Source organism: Podarcis filfolensis (genome assembly GCF_964270895.1).
Source record: "Podarcis filfolensis genome assembly, chromosome: 6".
Taxonomy (NCBI): Eukaryota; Metazoa; Chordata; class Lepidosauria; order Squamata; family Lacertidae; genus Podarcis; species Podarcis filfolensis.
In genome coordinates, this window is record NC_139609.1 from 45,566,869 (window position 1) to 45,584,277 (window position 17,409).

A 17,409-nucleotide genomic window follows, 5' to 3' on the forward strand; every position below is an offset into this window, starting at 1 on the left:
TGCAAGAGATGTAGAAACCTTACCTTCTACATTACCATCAGCATGAAATAGTCTTTCCCAAAATAATGCATCAGTTTAAATGCAATTACAACCCTAGTTTTAATATTTTCAAATATTAATCATACTCACCAGTTTTCCAAACATTTTGATTTCTGAATAACTGGACGACTATCCTACTCTAAATGAATAAAATGAGAGTCAGGATTACTAAACCACAGAGGTTACAGGGTATAGTCAGGTTTTCTTTCCCTTGATAAAGCAGGAATGGCCTCACAGTACATATTTAATCATGTAGCAAGAATCATTAAAAGAAGTGTGGCTTTCAAAGCCTTAAGAGCACAGTTTCTTGCTCTGTATTGCCTGTCTGAGAAAGAAAGTGTTGAATTTGATAGTGATATTTCTTTTCATTTAAGCTCCATCCATTATTCCTGGAAGCGGACTTGTAGGACTGTGCATTTATGTTTGAACTAAAAAAAACCCACCAGTCTTCCTTGGGGGAGTAAGTACCATTCAGATTTGAGAAGTCTGCTTTTATGATTTCCTATTCCCTTAATCATTTCTTTGCCAACCTGTACTTCCTCAGCTATTTTAATCTTTCTTCTTGAATTGATCTTGTAGCACCTGATACCTTTCAACACTTTTCACTGAACTGATTTCTAATTTGTCATATTGGAATCGATTTAAGTGTTTTCCTGTGCTCTTAACAAGTAGTAAGAGTCACCATATTCCTCCAGTTCAGGGTCATCACAGCAGAGGAAGCCTTTAAACATTTGCTACTGCTCTCAAGAGAAAAAACACTGAAGAGTTTTCTCTCAATGTGCTTATGAGATAAAGCAGATTATCACAGCTCCACATTCCACAATATGTCCAAAATTACTATTATTGCTTGAAAAACTTGCCTTGTGAGTATTCAGGGCCTCCACCATGGTAATCATTCCCAGTGTGACCTCACTTCAGATATGCTGTCCCAGCCAAGGGGTTTCATAAATTGGATTTCTTCCATGTTGTTTATTTTTATCTTGACCTTACTGTTGGGTTGACCAGAAAAGAAAGTAGTCATATCCAGCGGATACATGGATGGTGAGTCTATGGCCCTTCAGATGTGGGACCAACTCCCTTCAGTCAGGAATGATGCAAGTTGTGTGATAAGAGTGATAAACAATTTTTCAACATTCCACCCTGAGCAAGTGGATGAAATTTTGAGCATGGGGAGACCTCACTGGTGGGGAGACCTCACTTGGCTGTTCTGAAAACAAGATCTCATTCTTCAAATGGAAGCTGTTGTGTCACAAATTAGAGTGCCTTAAAAAAAACAAAACTTTATTAGGGGGGATGAGTCATTGCATGGGCATGCTAGCACATTCACTGCTTCAACCCTGGTTTTGATCCTGAATACTAAAACATCTAAGACTACAGCCATATGCAAATAGCATCTTGAAATGTTCCAGTGGCGTAGCGTGGGTTGTCAGCACCCGGGGCAAGGCAAGTAATTTGCACCCTCTAACCCGTGGATTTGCGCCCCCTAACCTGTGGATTTGCGCCCCCTAACCCTAACCCCCAGATGTTGCACCCGGTGCGGCCGGCCCCCCCTGCACCCCCACGCTACGCCACTGAAATGTTCTATTGTATTTGTGGGCAGAAAAAGTAGGAGAGGGCATTTCTCTTGTGGGGGAGTAATCCAACAATTTCTTGTGGGTTTGGGTGCCCACCAGTAGCAGCAGCACAGCTTCTTATTTGTCCCTGAGTTTTTTTAGTTGCTACTATTTTTGCTGCCATTGTAAAGGGCAGGAGGAGCACCAACTATGTTGGCAGCCAAACCACAACCTTGCATCTGCCCTAGGTCTAGCATCCTTCTGGGGTATTGTGGGGTGGTGGTGGTGGCTGCCACCCCCCCAAATGGTGGTGAATTTTCAGAGAAATGAATTTTCAGGTTTTTTGGGGGGTGAGCAAAAGGAAAATGACTGAGAAATTTCAGCTCAGCTCTAAGGCCAACCTTCTGATGTGCAAAATTTGCAAGTGTGAGCAGGGATGGAGGCAGAGTATAAGTAAAGAATGGGAGAAAGAAATCATTTCATTTTTATGTGCTTCCAAAACTCAGTCATTGCCCAATTATTGCTTTCTACCTTGCTAATGGATATTATACACTGAGGAATTGGTGATAAGAATCTTTATAATCAGGATTAATCCTACCATCGGCCACACTGAGCCACATGGCTCAGATGGTGGGCTATGCACCTCTTATCTGCTGCCTGCAGGGACAAATACTACCCTGGCTGGACAACTAGCCACTGGCACTACTGCCACCAATGATTCTTCCTTCCTCCCAGCTGCCACTCTTCCCTCCTACCTACTCACTGTTGCTGCTGCCCACAACCCAATTCTCTCTGGGGAGTCTATCTTATGCATTTCTCTGAGTGCACAGCCCGTCCTCAGAGTGATGCATTGTTGATGAGGTCACACCAGAGACTGCTATGCTGCCGCCATATTGCAACGATGCTAAAAAGTATCTGTTAGTTCATCTCTGATTTTAACATTTTTGTATGGTTTTTGTTGTATGGCTTTATGTATGATTGCTTCAAACCACTCTGATATATTTTAGGGATAGTGCTAAATAAATAAATAAATAAATAAATAAATAAATAAATCGTACTGCTTTATGTATCTTTGCATTTTAAACTTAAAGTAACTTTAAACAGTATTTGCTGCCATCCTGGCAAAGTGACAGTGGTGAAGGCACATTCTGGAGTGACTTCACCCATAATGCCTTACCTTGAGGAAAGACATCTTTCCCAAGCGAGGCACTGAGTTCACCCTGTGCTCCAATTCCTTATGCATCAGCAAAAGGGAAGCAATAAGAAAGAGCTGGGATTCTGCCACATGTAGAGTTTGACTTTTATATTGCATGTTTGTGCGAGCTTTGCCATTATACTGTGGAAATAGCAGGAATGTATAGGGATAGTTTTGTTTCCATGCATGGTACTCCCCCCCCCCCATACCTTTGCAATAGTCATTAAACTGCCCATATGTGTTCTTTTGTATTATTCATATTGGCCTCTGCTTTTGAACCACGACTGGAAATACAAAGCTATAGAAAGTGTATAGGAAGATGACTGACCAGATGCTTCAGGAAATTCACAAAAACTCGTACAAAGAGTGTTCACATTTTATTGGAGTCCACCTACACACCTGCATTATTGATAATAAAATCCACACAAAGTAATAGGCATGGGTAGTTGAGTTTTACTAAGATCCCTGCCAAGTGTCAACAAGATGAGTGGCACATTTTATCATGATCCAATGATACATTTGCAACTCATAATAGAGGGCAAAGGAAGTATGAGATTGTGCTATATTACATGAATAAAGATCTGTTGGAGGGGTCAGTTGAAAGAATTTATTATTTAGTGCTTGAGTGTGATAACATTTTATGTTTTTAATTATCAGAGTATCTGCTTTAAAAGGAACAGAAATAGCATTTTTGTCTTGATCAGAGGGTATACCCAAATTGTACTGCAGGGTGTTGTGGCACTCCGACTAAGGAATATCCAACCAGAGAAAAAATGTAGAAACTTCATCAAGAGAACTTAATTTCTCCGAGTTTGATAGCTTAACATTTTGGGGAAAACATGCTACACTTCCTTGTCTGGATCAAGAACTGATTGCAGTCAGATGTAATTTGATGATGGTGTTAATGAGGAAACAGTTCTAGGTGTCAGTATCACTAGGCATCTTTGTACTGGGCTTCTTTTCACAAAATGTATGATAAAGGAAAGAACTGAACGATCTGTGGCACCTTTACACGTGGGTAGTGAGAGTTGGGTAATGTACCAAGAAGAAATAAGAATGGTGCAGGAGAACATCTTGCAGATAATCTAGCCTTAAATGAATTAGTTAATTTACACAAAAAATAATTCCTTCTTTGCACTCTTCCAACTCACCCTGAGTTAATTAAGGTTAGAATTAAATAGAAAAAAGTCAGCAAATATCTCCAAGGGCATCAATACTAAGGAAAAGAAGTAAGTGCTGAGAGAGAGAAAGAGAGGGAATATATGCCAGTATAAAAGGTTAAAAGAACGCTGAAAGTTTAAAGTCTTAAGTCAGGAAAAGTTAGTGAAGAAGTAAGCAATGAAGAAATTTTAAGGTCAGCTTAGAATTGCATTTTAGAACTATTCAGCAACAAATCTAATAAAGACAGTTTTAGAGTCTAATAAAAGTTTGGCTACCATACTGAAATGAACAGTGCTCGATGGCATGTGTTGGTGGGTTGTGTCTGTATAATGGGTTCAACTCATATATTCTGAGGGGTTAGAACAGCTCAACATTCTGGCTCAATTGGAGAAAGGTGGCTCCCATGGTAGTAGAAAGATAAATTGAAGTGTCGAGGAGATTTGTTTTAGTTTTTGTTCTAAATGCTGGTTCATATGGTGTGAGGATAAAAAAAGTACATGATACAACATGAATTATTTTGGTTCTAAAAATGTCCCTTTGTTAAAGGCAACCACCTAATTTTCCACATGATAAGAGTCTGGGGGTGTTATATCGTAGCCCATATAACTCATTATGATTAAAAAATAGTTCAGTTCTTTCTTAATAGGTATGTTTTGGCTTAGGAATGTATTTGTAAGAAGTCAGATAGCTTGGCATCTTATGAATCTGGCCTCCCACCCCAAGGTAACTTGGGTTTAAATATTGTTGTACCCTGAGTCCTGCAGTGGGAGGGGACCTGTTGGAAGACATAGAGAAAGGCTGACCTAAGTAAACCAATGCTCAGAACTGTCCACAATGCTCTTCTTGTACAATAACACTCCCAAGGAAACAGGAGATGGCCAACCTTGCACCTTTAGTGCCCTTTCATGGACATGAATTATATCTTATGTTCAGTTGCAAGTAGGAACTAAACACACTTGACTGTCAGTAAAGTTCATATACCATCGAATGAATTTCATTCAGCATTTCGACTGCACAGACATAAGTTTCAATCTTTTAGATGAGGCCTTGAAAGAGCAAGATTTTGGGAAAGGCAAACTTTTCAGTTTAGTGTTCATGCAGGCGTGCTTCCATTTTCAAGGACTTCCAAGTGTCACCAAAAGAATAGAGACAGCGTAATGATGAGAATTAGATTAGAAGTGGATCAATAGGCCTGACAATAAATGAAAGCAACACAGACATTATTGAGCAGATTAGGAGAGATAAATTAAAGTGGACAGTATATTCTGCAATGCCAGTGCTACACAAATGTTGGACGAAGAGAGTTTAGAAGAATAACAACTATTAGGAAGTGTAAGGAAAAAGAAGTAAATGGCTGTAACATTTGAATGATGAAGGGGGAAAAAACTCTCTGTGCTGTAGTGAATGTCAAACGAATGCTAGGTGCACCAAAATAAATGAATTGTCAATGTGAATAGCACTAGTAGTTTCTTAGAATTTAGTTACCTACCATTGATGGGTGACGAGTGCACAGTGACATGCTTAAAGATTAAAATAATTATAAGATAACTTGTTCGGAACATACTTAGTCTAACCACCTTTGTTAGTTATATGTATGTGAGATCTGCAGAAATAAGGCTTATCTTTTCAGAGCTCATTAGTTGTTCTACTATGAGTTCCAGATCCAGACTGCTCATTTTTCAAATTCATTGTACTGTTTTTATAATGTTTCACCTGAGCCAACCTATTCTGAACAAATTCTGTAAATGGTTTTGGACAGGTAAGCTCACCTTTCAGATGTGTGGGTAGATCATCACATCACAGTGACATGTGCACTCTTAAGTACACAATTATACAAATATGCTTGGAATTCATATCAAATATATGCGAGCAAAGCCAATATTGCAGCTTCTTAACCAAGATATCAAAACTGTATTTTAGTCAGTATTTTAGTGGAAGAGGATAAAATATTGTAGGAATTTCTACTTTCCCTAATCACAGTACAGCTCCAATGCCAATTTGAAGAAATGATCACATTCATTTACTTATACAGATGAAGTTACAGGGAGGTAGTTGTGTTGGTCTGCTGTAGTCAAAACAAAATAAAAAAATTCCTTCCAGTAGCACCTTAGAGACCAACTAAGTCTCTAAGGTGCTACTGGAAAGGTTTTTTTTTATTCTACAGATGAAGACAGTGGAAAGTTTCCAAGTGATTTGACTAGAGAGCAGTGGACTTCAAAGTGTGTTCCTACAACCCTGGGCAGCTTGCAAACTATTACTTATTTCTCCTTGATCTGACATTTGTACCAGCAAGGGGGAGTAGGGGACATTTTAGGGCAGTTTGTCAATTTGCTAGGGATGTCAAACAGGTAGGCCACCATGCCTTGCTGGTGGCCAAGGCAAACCGAGAGGCCCTGTAGAACAAATATGCCCCACTCCAATAATCAGGTTTTAACAGTACATAGCACCATGACTGTCAAATCAATGTGGAAAGGCTTCCCTGAATGTAGGATATCTGAAATTCACTGGACCATCTAACAAAGTTTTGGAAAACTGTATCTCAGAAAAGCATTGAAACAATTCTTGCTTTTCCTCACTGAAAATTTGTGCATATATTTCCTGAATCCAAGGGCTGACATTTTCAGAGGTGATGTGAGAACAGCTTCCATGTGGTTGGATTCCACACCTCTCTAGAACCATGTGACTTAATTCCTGCCCCCTTTTCTCCTCCAAGCTTTCCCAGTTGGATGAATAGGTCTCTGCTGTTTGGTGTTTGTTTTTTATTGCTTCTTAACACTAAACATGTGGGTGATGCTGTGGGTAAAACCTCAGTGCCTAGGACTTGCCGATTGTATGGTCGGCGGTTCGAATCCCCGCGGCGGGTGAGCTCCCTTCTTTCTGTCCCAGCTCCTGCCCACCTAGCAGTTCGAAAGCACCCCTAAGTGCAAGTAGATAAATAGGTACCGCTTTATAGCGGGAAGGTAAACGGCGTTTCCGTGTGCTGTGCTGGTGCTGGCTCGCCAGAGCAGCTTCGTCACGCTGGCCATGTGACCCGGAAGTGTCTCCGGACAGCGCTGGCTCCCGGCCTCTTAAGTGAGATGAGTGCACAACCCTAGAGTCAGACATGACTGGCCCGCACGGGCAGGGGTACCTTTACCTTTACCTAACACTAAACACTACTGTTTTAGTTTATTATGTTTTGTACATTGCCTTGAGATATATATGTGAAAGGTGACTGACTGACTGACTGACTGATTGATATATGTTGCCAGAATGGTAATGGGAGCCGTGCAAAAGTAACTTCAATGCTGTTCTGGTCATGAAGTGGGCCTCAATGTTTATAGTTCTACTTCCTGGTTCTCTGTATTGTTTTCCTGCAAGTGCTGGTATTGTGTCCAATGGCATGAAGCTTCTGGAAGGATAGTTACAGGATCAGTTATTTGTGGTAACAACAAAGCCCTTGATTATCCAAGGCCTCTTTCTCTCACTTTTAATTAACTTCTATCTCATTTACTCCTCCACTGTGAAAATAAGGTGTTGTTTTATTTTTATAAAAAAACAACAAGGATGCTAATTTGTGCCACAGAATCCTGCACATCAGTACCACACTTTAAATCATATAATAGCCTTTGCCGATGTGTTAAATGCTTCCTTGGTTTGACAAAGGTTGTTAAATCTAAGCAGACATGCATATGTGCATTTTTACCACTAAATTAATTACCAACACTCTAACAGAGTGCAAGAGAGAAGGCATTCAAAGGGCTGGGCACGGTACCGGCACATGGCTTCCATCCAAAAGAGTAACATTGAGCCATGTAAGTCATAATTAATTCTATTGCAAATGTCAGAACACTTGCTTGGCATGTCTAAGCTGACCTACGAAAATTAGTCATCTTTCAGCAACTCCTTTTATCATTTGTTTTTCAGCAACAGCGGCAACTTGACCTCTTGACTATAACCAACCCTGGTGAGTAAGCCACAAGGCTCAGCTCTTTTTATGTTTTCTTAAAGAGATGGTTGTCTGAATGTGTCTCTTTCTCCCCTCCCTGACATGCAAAATGAAAAACACTGTTCACCAGAAAATCTTTAACATAATAACAACTGACAGCTATATTGTGCTTGGTAAAGCCGCGGGCAGTTATCCGTTCACAGAGCTGCCTCTTCAGACCTTTACTCTGTGAATTTGAGTGCTGATATTTCTTTAAGCCTCCTGGGGTTACTGTTAGTGGTATGTCTGCAGGGTAGATATGCTATAATTCACAATGTATGTTCAAGTATCACAGAAGCATTCCATTTAACTCTCTGCAGTGGTAAACTTAGATATTTACTAAAGAACAGAGGAAGCCGATATTATCATTGCTCACTGCTGGAAAGAGAGAATGTGTTTGTCATCTTGAAAAATATATTATTAAAAAATACTACATGAAAATAAAATGTTTCTGAAAACCGCTTTCTGAAGAACATACTAGCATGGCTATTATTAAGTGCTACTTGTCCGTTTAGTACGGTGGCGATTAATCATGCCAATAATGTTCATACTAGTTTTGTTTGTTTCCTGCTAAGTGCTCAAAACAACAGAATTGGCCGTGTGGGGTGAAGGCTGGATGACTCTGCTTAGCAGACACGGGATATTGCAGTAGCTGCATGGCACACCCCATTCTGTGTCGTCGTAGCTAAGCATTGGAGTAAGTCTGAGTTGTGGGTAATAAATAGAAAAAAACTGAAAGCTGATACCATGTAGCATTAATGGCAAGGATCCAAATCCAAAGCATTTGGCTTCTTCTGTTCTACTCTGAGAGCATGGTGATCATGGTGCATTGGAGGATTAGAGCTGAAGAAGGCTATTGCAGCCCAAGGGAGATCCCTTGAGACCTTGTATTGTCTTGTGCAAAGCTTCTGGCATATATTGCTGCCACCTCACCAAAAAGAAAACTCCAGCATAGAACAGAGGCAGTGTGGTGTTACCAAGCCTACACATATCTCAGGTTACGCCTTATGTTTTAACAGATCACTATATAGGTGTAATATTTTGAGATCTTGGGTCTAGAGAGGTAGTGTGTCATGAAGAAGTTGTACTGTAGTCCTATTACTAGGGAAAATTAGCAAGGACCACTGAATAACAATTTAGGTTTTAAAAAAAGTTTATTATAACAAGTACCAAAAGAATCAGAAGGTAAAATGCTGATGCTGCTTGAGACTCCAAAATGGGATAATCACAAAACTTAAAATGGTAACAGGGCTATATACAGACTGAACAACTCCCATGTGAGCTGGGTCAACAGCTTATTTGCTGCTATAAATGAGATAGATGGAGGCAGGGAGCGTTATGGTTGACGTGTGAGAGTGGAGAGTGGTACTAGGGGTCTTGTAAACTGCATGGGAGCCTTAGATGTACCAGACTGAACAAAAATGATGGGGTTTGGGCCTCGTGAGGGAAGAATAATCAGTGTCATTTGTGAAATAGAAGAGAGAGAAGTAAACAAGAGTTACAGATATGACTACAATTCCAAATGGCCCCACCCAAGCCTGTATGTCGGGGGGAGGGATAGCTCATTGCACTCAAAAACTTGAACATACAAAATTGCCTTAGTATATCCAATACTCTATGCTCTGTCTTTAAAAACTCATTTAAACATGAAAATGTAAGATTATCTCCATTTCATTAATTTGTGACTCACACATGGATAATTTTCAGGTGGCTTTCATTTCTGCTAGAGCTGTTTTATTGTGTCAAATTATAGATGCAGTTCTGCATTGCTCAGTTAATTTTTCACTGGTTAGAAAATAATATGTTAACCTTCCTAGAGTTAAATGGGATGATATGTGAGATTTACTGTATTTCTCCTTTGATTGAGGCTTGCTTTCCTCCATACCACTGCCTAGGAAACCGCCGTGCAAAATTAGATGAAAAGCAAAGCTTCAGGATGTGTTTTTGGGGAAAAGTTGCTTAAGAACAAATTCCACTATTAAAACTCTCTGAAAAGCCATTCCTATTACAGTCCTGAACATTCTGGACGCTTCTGACTAATTGAAGCATGAAAATAATATGAACTCAAAGTCATGAAGCTATAATACACCTATTAGTAAAAATGATACAGGGTAATAAAATGTGACAGAAAGTTGTTCACCACTGAAACTCATGCTCCAACTATTCTTAATAGGCCATGCTAATTATTACTACATTGATTCTGATCAAAGTACACGTCAAGGGATCCTGGCTGAGTTTTCAAACAACCACACATAATTACTCTTCATGTTTGTTGGTGAGAGCTTCATAGGCTGTTGTATTTTAAAATGAATTCTTACATATCTTCCTATTAATGACAGTCTGCGCTGAAGAAAATATAATAATGCTCAGAAGAAGAGGGCAAATAAATTAGCAGGTAGGGAAGTACGTTAATCTGTTTGCGAGGTTAAATAGTAATTCTGGAGATAATGTTTACACAACTCTATGGAAGCTGGGAAGAGGGATTAGTTTTCAAGGCTAGTAGATGAGACCTTGGTCTTATGCATGTATTTTCTCGGACGTACATTCCACCAATATCAAGGGGATTGCAGCCCTAAGCCATTACTGCTCATGTAATCATTACATCTTAGTTTTCCTGTTTTTAATCAGCAATGGTCTGCTTTGCACAAACCGCTGCTGGGGTGGTAGACCTGTGTTTGGACTACACCAATTCAGACTGCTGGTGAGGAGCTGAATGCTTCTTTACTGGGGTGGGGATAATCCCTACACTCTAATCTGGCACCCTCCATATGTTGTTTGACTACAGCTCCCCTCATTCCCAGCCAGCATGGCCAATGGGCAGGAGGATTATGGGAATTGTAATCCAAAACATCTTGAGGGCATCAGTTTCGGGAGGGCTGCTCCATTGGTTCTCGGTCTGTGCAGGTCTCATATAGCACGAATGGCACAGCTGGAACAGCTGGGATAATGCCATCATGGAGTTTTCTAATATCATATAATTTCTGAGATAGCAAAAGTAACTTCTGATACTGTGCCTCATCTGATTTACCTAATTCCATGACCAGATAAAGTAGTAGCAGTGGAACATGAAGAAGTATCCTAATAAATCCCAACAGACTACAAAAATAGCATCTCAGTAACTTAGTTCAGCAAAATACTTAAACCTGCTCTGAAATATTGATTCTGGCATTTTTATCATCCACGGGATACGAAAAGATCCTGGGCCTTTTCAAGGGAAACCTCAACCATGTAAGAGAATTCACAATAGTATTTATTTATTTATTGCGTTAATATCCTGCCTTTCCTCCACAGAGCCCAAGGCAGCATACATGAGTCCTCCACACACACCCTCCCATTCATTCTCATAACAACCCTGTGATATATGCTAGGCTGAGAGATAGCAACTGGTTCAGAGACATGGCTGAGATACAGCAATCCCAGTTGTTCTTTTTCCAAGGTTGCCTCCTATCATGATCCAATATTTGTGTGTCCTTCAAATGAATCCTGGCTGCCTGCAGAAGAATATTTTCACAGTAGAAAATCAGCAGGCAGGTGTACAGAGGGGGTGGAACAGCAATACCTGGGGAGCAGAGGTTAGGCTTCTTTTTTAAAGCCATAAACGGAATGATTTATTGTGTGACAGCTTCCCAGTTTCAGGTGCAGAAATGGCCTTTTCAATCCTTGTAGCCTCTGTTCCTCATAGCTTTGCATCATTTTGTATATGTCCACCTAAACTTCTAAAACCTCTGCCAAATTATAAGTGTACTCTGTTTACACAGCAGAGAAATATCCTATGCGAAAAGAGCTGCGTGGGGGCTATTGCCAGGTTCTCCTATGCCATTGCTTGTTTGTCCCCTCATGCAGGATATTCATATAAATTCTCCTCCTAGCAGCCATTCCGTTCTGTCACAATCAATTGAGCAAAATGGAGATCCAACAGCTATGGACTCCCACCCTATTCTTCCATCTTGTTTGTGCTCTACTGCATTATCATGCTTCATTGCCTCTGTTCTTCAGACCAGCTTTTGCATCTTCCAAATCATGATTCCAGAATAAGTCTTTGCTGTTTACATAAGCTCCCTTCACTGGACTCATATTCGAAACAGGAGTTTTATTTTATTTGGGGGTCTGAGGCTGAAACCTGACAATATGTTGTATGAATATTCACATCTTGAAGTACTTGACCTTCATCTACTTATGTCTATCCAGCCTAAATTATCTTTTCTCTTGTATCATCAGTCTTTCTCCAAAATAATTTGTATGCTTAGATGACTGGATGATACTTACAATTTTGCAGCAGTTTTAAAAACTAGATGGTCATATACAAAGTGATGCAAGCCTTGCTAACGATACAATCCAGTATTTTGCTGTGGTAGGCAGACAAATCAGCTACTCTGGAAAGGAGCTTCTATGCATCCCCACAGAATATATAGGGATATTATATTTTCTCCTCAGCCCCCCCCCATCTTTGTTTTCTGACTAAATATGAGACTCTTCTTTAACCCAATTTCTAGCATAGCGACTTTCGTTGCTAGGTGTTATTTTAAAAATAGGAATTATAGCAGAGCTGCTTGTAACACTGTAAGATTGGTCTTTTTGCTTGCTTAACATTTAGTTTTGGTGCACACACACAGTATATAGGAAACCTGAATATTAAGTGTGTGCGAGTGTGTTTTTTTCTGTCGGGAAATGGTTTTTCATCAAGTTAAATAAAAACCATAGAGAAGGCATTTGAAAAGCTAACACCATTACTTTTGAAATCTTTCTGCAACACCTTATTATTATTCTAGGTCACTGTGATGTTTCCATGCACCTTGGCATGTCCCTTTAATTGGATCCTTGCCTACGAAGGTCCAGCATAGTTGCATTGAAAGCTGACATTTCCAACTAACTGACCTTTTCAGGCCCAGTGATACTTCTATAATGATTATCCCCTTGCATTGTTTGGACACAATACCACATACTTCACAGCACATAAAGAATATGGTCTTTGAAAACTATTCAAAATTTCCAATCTCAAGTTAGCAAAATGAGAAAATTGGGTACAAACATTCATCAGAAGTGTTATTGTGCAGGTATCGATTTGAATGCCCTTTCATTTCTCTGGGAAAAAGTGTTGTAGTATAGAGTTCTAAATTAACTTTTGTTCTGTTTTTTTTTTCTCCCACTAACTATAAAAAGGTCAAATTCATTCATAAGCCTGAATAGATTTGCTGGATATAAGCAATAAGATAACAATCAACCTTCAAATAACCTTTAAAGAGACAGTATCTTCCTCTATGAACAATAATTGATCTACTCATTAAGCAGGAGGGAATTCTTTCAGGCTCACCTAAGCAAAAAAAATGTATAGGAAAAGGACACTATCTAAAACAACAAGGAAATGAAGTTTTAATATCAGAAATGGTTTAATTCTGCACATGTCAGTGACGTCAAAGGCCTGTTCAGACCTTTATATATTAGAAATAAAAGCCTATATTGCTGGGTCATGGATGGAGATATTACATGTTGAGAAAATATAGAATCTCTTAGTATAGAGATAGTTGTTACTGTCTACACACTTCATGAAAGACCAAAGGAATGTATAAGCCCTTGACTCATTTCCTGATCTGAATGTGCCTCCAGGGGAAGAAATGGTATCTGAACAGGCCACTAAACAACAAAAGGTCACGGTTGTTGTGGTGCACATATTGCCTTTTCAATAGGACAACAAAATAATGAGAATTCTCTGACTATCGAGTGTTTTGGAGAAGGAAATGGGCTCATTTCTCCTTTCATTCAGGTCCATAGTGGCAGGAAGGTGCTAAGATAGTGGCACATTGTCACTTTCTTTTCACACTTAATGGCTAACTTTTAAAAGTGACCACTCCTTTCTTCTGATAGTACTCACCTTTGTCTAGTCATGGTAAATCAAAACTCCTTAAGATTTGTAGACATCAAATCAGTGATACCATGACAGGATCTCATGAAGCTTCCTTGATAGAATACATTGTGTTCATCTAGTCCAGTATTGCCTCCACTGTCAGTGACTCTTCAGGGTCGTGGGTCTCTAATGTCTTTTTACTGAAGCACTGTAACAGCCCACAGGCATAATTTCAGGATTTCTGTTTTAATGTTCGGCTTAACGTTTTACTGTATTTTTATTGCATTTGGATGCTATGTACTGACCTTTTGCTTGCGTTTCTATTGTTATAATTTGTGTGAACCACTTAGAGATTTTGTTATATTAAGCAGTATATGAATTATTAAAATGAATGCAGATAAGCTGGTAATGGAACAAGTGAGGAACTGCATTTTGGGGGGCAAAGGCAGCTAAAGGTAGCTGAGATGGATGGATTAATGTGGGCAGCTGTGGCTGTGCTACATTATCTTTTCCAAACATACGGTATGGAAAGTTCTGATCACTGTTCTGATCACTAGGTCCATGAAAGCTACTCTTCTTACTATTTTGTATCCTTCATAAGTAAAAGGACCATTTTTAACCTCATAAAGGAATAAGATGACTAAAGGAATAAGATGACTAAAATGTTCCCGTTCCTTGATGAAGTATATTTATGCATTTGCAAGGCTCTCTATAAAGTACTAATAATTAATATAAAAGCTTTAGTGTCCACTTATAAATTTTGCCAGGAAATTTTAAGAATTATGCTCTGTCAGCCCTTTCTTCTTTTTTTACAAAATGAATACTTAGCATTACCATATTCCATCTTCGACAAATAAGTGTGACATTTTTAATGATTCATTTAAGTTGCCGGCGGGGGTGGGGTGGAGAGAAAATGAAACCTTTGAGGTACCAAGAGATGTAAATGTTGTTTTTCCACATTTTATGATTCCCAGATGCCTCCTCTAATTGCTTTGCTAACCCCAAGTTTATGAAGTTATTTTCCAGAGTCAAACTCATTTGTATACATGTCAGAATATAAGCTGAATTTTAAAAATAAGACCTCTGGATTAGAATTCAGGAATGATAAACAAATTCATTTTGAATGTATTTGCATGCAATTTACATGTGACAAAATGCACCAATATGCGCCTTTCACATACAGGTCCAGCATCTGTTTAACATGATGGAATAGCATGAGGGGATTTTGTGTTGCTTTATAAAATCAAATAAAATGATGGATGCTAAAATTCAATGAGTAAAAAAGACTGGTGAGGGTAGATAAGAGTGTAGGGAATCTATGAATACTAGTTGCATCATCTGCAGCTTTCAGAATAGAGATTTTTGTACCAGTTCTATACCTCTCTATTGCCATAGAATCACAAGGCACTTATTATTTATTTCCTAGAAGTAAATAATACTTCTCATGCCTCATACACTTTAAAAAATGGGCCTCTTTTTCTCTTTGAATTAATATATATGAAAAGATGAAATGATGGCTTCTGTTTGGAATAGCTCTAGAAATCTACAAACTTTGGGATGGATGGATGGATGGATGGACAGAATTTACTCTTTGCAAAATAGGATTAAAATGCATCATGTGCTTAAAGTAGGGTTGCCATATTTCAAAAAGTGAAAATCCATACAGAAAAGTTTTTGAGGTTTTTTTTTGGGGGGGGAGCTTTTTTTAGTTTTGCACTAGCTTCACTTAATTTTTAAATACCACTGTGTGTATTTGAAATGTTTACATAGTGCAGATCCAAAAGCAATTTGAGATTATTTTCTCCGTACTGAAACTCTACAAGGTCCAAATGTAAATTGATAGTACTTTAAGAAATAAAGAATTATAAAGAATTAATAATCACAAGTGACAGTGGGGATTTGGATACAGATTTTGTAGGCCCATAGAATTTATATGCGTAGAAACTAGTCTGCTAAAGCAGACTTCGCATAAACGAAGTTTAAAAATAATTATTTCCTATCCCCCCCACCAAATATGTCTCTTGCTCAATTCAGGTCTGGTGACATACGTACAGCTACATAGTGTTCTTCAAAGCTGTATTTAAACAGTTGATTGGTCACATAATATCAGTAAGTTACCAGGTTGTGAAGAGATTCACAGGTTCTAACCCCAAAGGCTGAGGCAGTTTGTGCTTCATGTTTCATTCAGTGCCACACCAACACAGTTTGAAGCCTGCATAGTGCCTTCCCCTCCTGCTAGGGCCATCACTTTAAAATAATAATAATAATTAGTAATTATTTTACTATTTTTTAATTATTATTTTTTTGCTCTTCTGATAAGATTCCATATCAACAAAATATGAACAAAAATAATACAATAAAGAAAAATATATGAAATAAAGAAAAGAGATCTTTCTTTTTTAAAAGATTTCTAAGAATAGACAAAAAATCAGAAAACATTCCTTGACCTATCAGCTTCCTAACCTCTCCTTCCATGGTTCTGTTTATCCCCTCTTTTCCACATGTTTTCTTAGTTCACCCTGTCTATCGCAACAACTTTTATATACTTTATTATTTCTTACTCTGCTGAAAACCTTACCATCCTGCTAGGTAAATTGTTTGCTTATAGTACTTCTCCATATTTTCCGTAAACAATATCCAGTCCTCTTTGTATCTTTTGTCATTTTGGTTTCTTCTTCTAGTAGTCATCCTTGTTAGGTTCGCATATTCTAACAGTTTAATATGCCATTCTTCTTTTGTTGGTACTTTAGCGGTTTTCCATTTTGGGGCTAATGGTACATTGGCAGCTGCTGTTATGTATAGGAACAAATTTCTCTCTCTTTTTTTGTGACTTCTGTTGTTATTAATTCCAGGAGCAATGCTTCTGGATTTTTAGAAAATGATTTTGTAAACTTTTTTTTAGTTCAGTATAAAATCATTTTCCAATAATTTTTGATTATGCCACATGACCGCCACATGCAGTAGAAGGTTCCTTCTGCTATTTTACATTTCCAACAGTTACCCTTTATTGATTTTGACATTTTTGCTAATCTGTTAAGTGTCAAATGCAACCTATGTTAAAACGTGTAGTATGCTGTAAATCTTATATTTACTCTCCAAAGTTGTTCCCATAATATAAAATCAATATTGTGTCCAATGTCTCTAGCCCAATTTATCACTGAAGACTTTACTGTTTCCTCCATTGCCTCCCACTCAAGTAATAAGTTGCATATTTTTTATAATTTTTTGACCTTGGATCCTAACAGCTCCTTTTCAAACTGAGTTTTTTTCAGCAAATCCATATTTTTTGTCTATCTTAAATGTCCGCCTCAACTGGTAGTAACGAAACCAGTCTGTCACTTGGTATTTTATCTTTTCATACTCTATTTACATTCCTCCCCAGTGATGTTTAGAAGGTCTTTGTATGTACTCCAGTTTGTCTCTATGTTGATTTTTTTTTCATGCCAGGGCTTATGTAGTTTTCTATATTTTCCCCATACCCTATAAAGATTTTTTTTTCTGATTATACGGTTTGAAAAGCTCTCATATACCCTTGCCTTTCTGTACTACAGGCACGCATGCCATCCAAATTTTAAATCATGCCCTTCCTGGTCTAACAGATGGCTGTTCTTTAGTAAAATCCAGTCTTTCAACCAACATAAGCATGATGCTT

General features: G+C 38.5%; 1 protein-coding gene and 1 long non-coding RNA gene across 3 annotated transcripts in view; one reads left to right on the top strand and one right to left on the bottom strand.

Annotated features, from left to right (window-relative positions):
* LOC310765067 (BEN domain-containing protein 5-like) overlaps positions 1-17,409 on the top strand; it is a gene marked incomplete at its 5' end in the record, with an annotated part of 723,703 nt that overhangs the window by 343,059 nt on the left and 363,235 nt on the right. For both annotated transcript variants that reach the window (XM_083619593.1, XM_083619596.1), the window contains one exon: positions 7,855-7,894. In XM_083619593.1, coding sequence (XP_083475719.1) covers positions 7,855-7,894 — 40 coding nt within the window. The remainder of the gene's footprint in view (positions 1-7,854; positions 7,895-17,409) is intronic.
* Positions 1-17,409, bottom strand: part of LOC310765087 — a 164,536-nt gene that overhangs the window by 104,198 nt on the left and 42,929 nt on the right. The window lies entirely within an intron of this gene.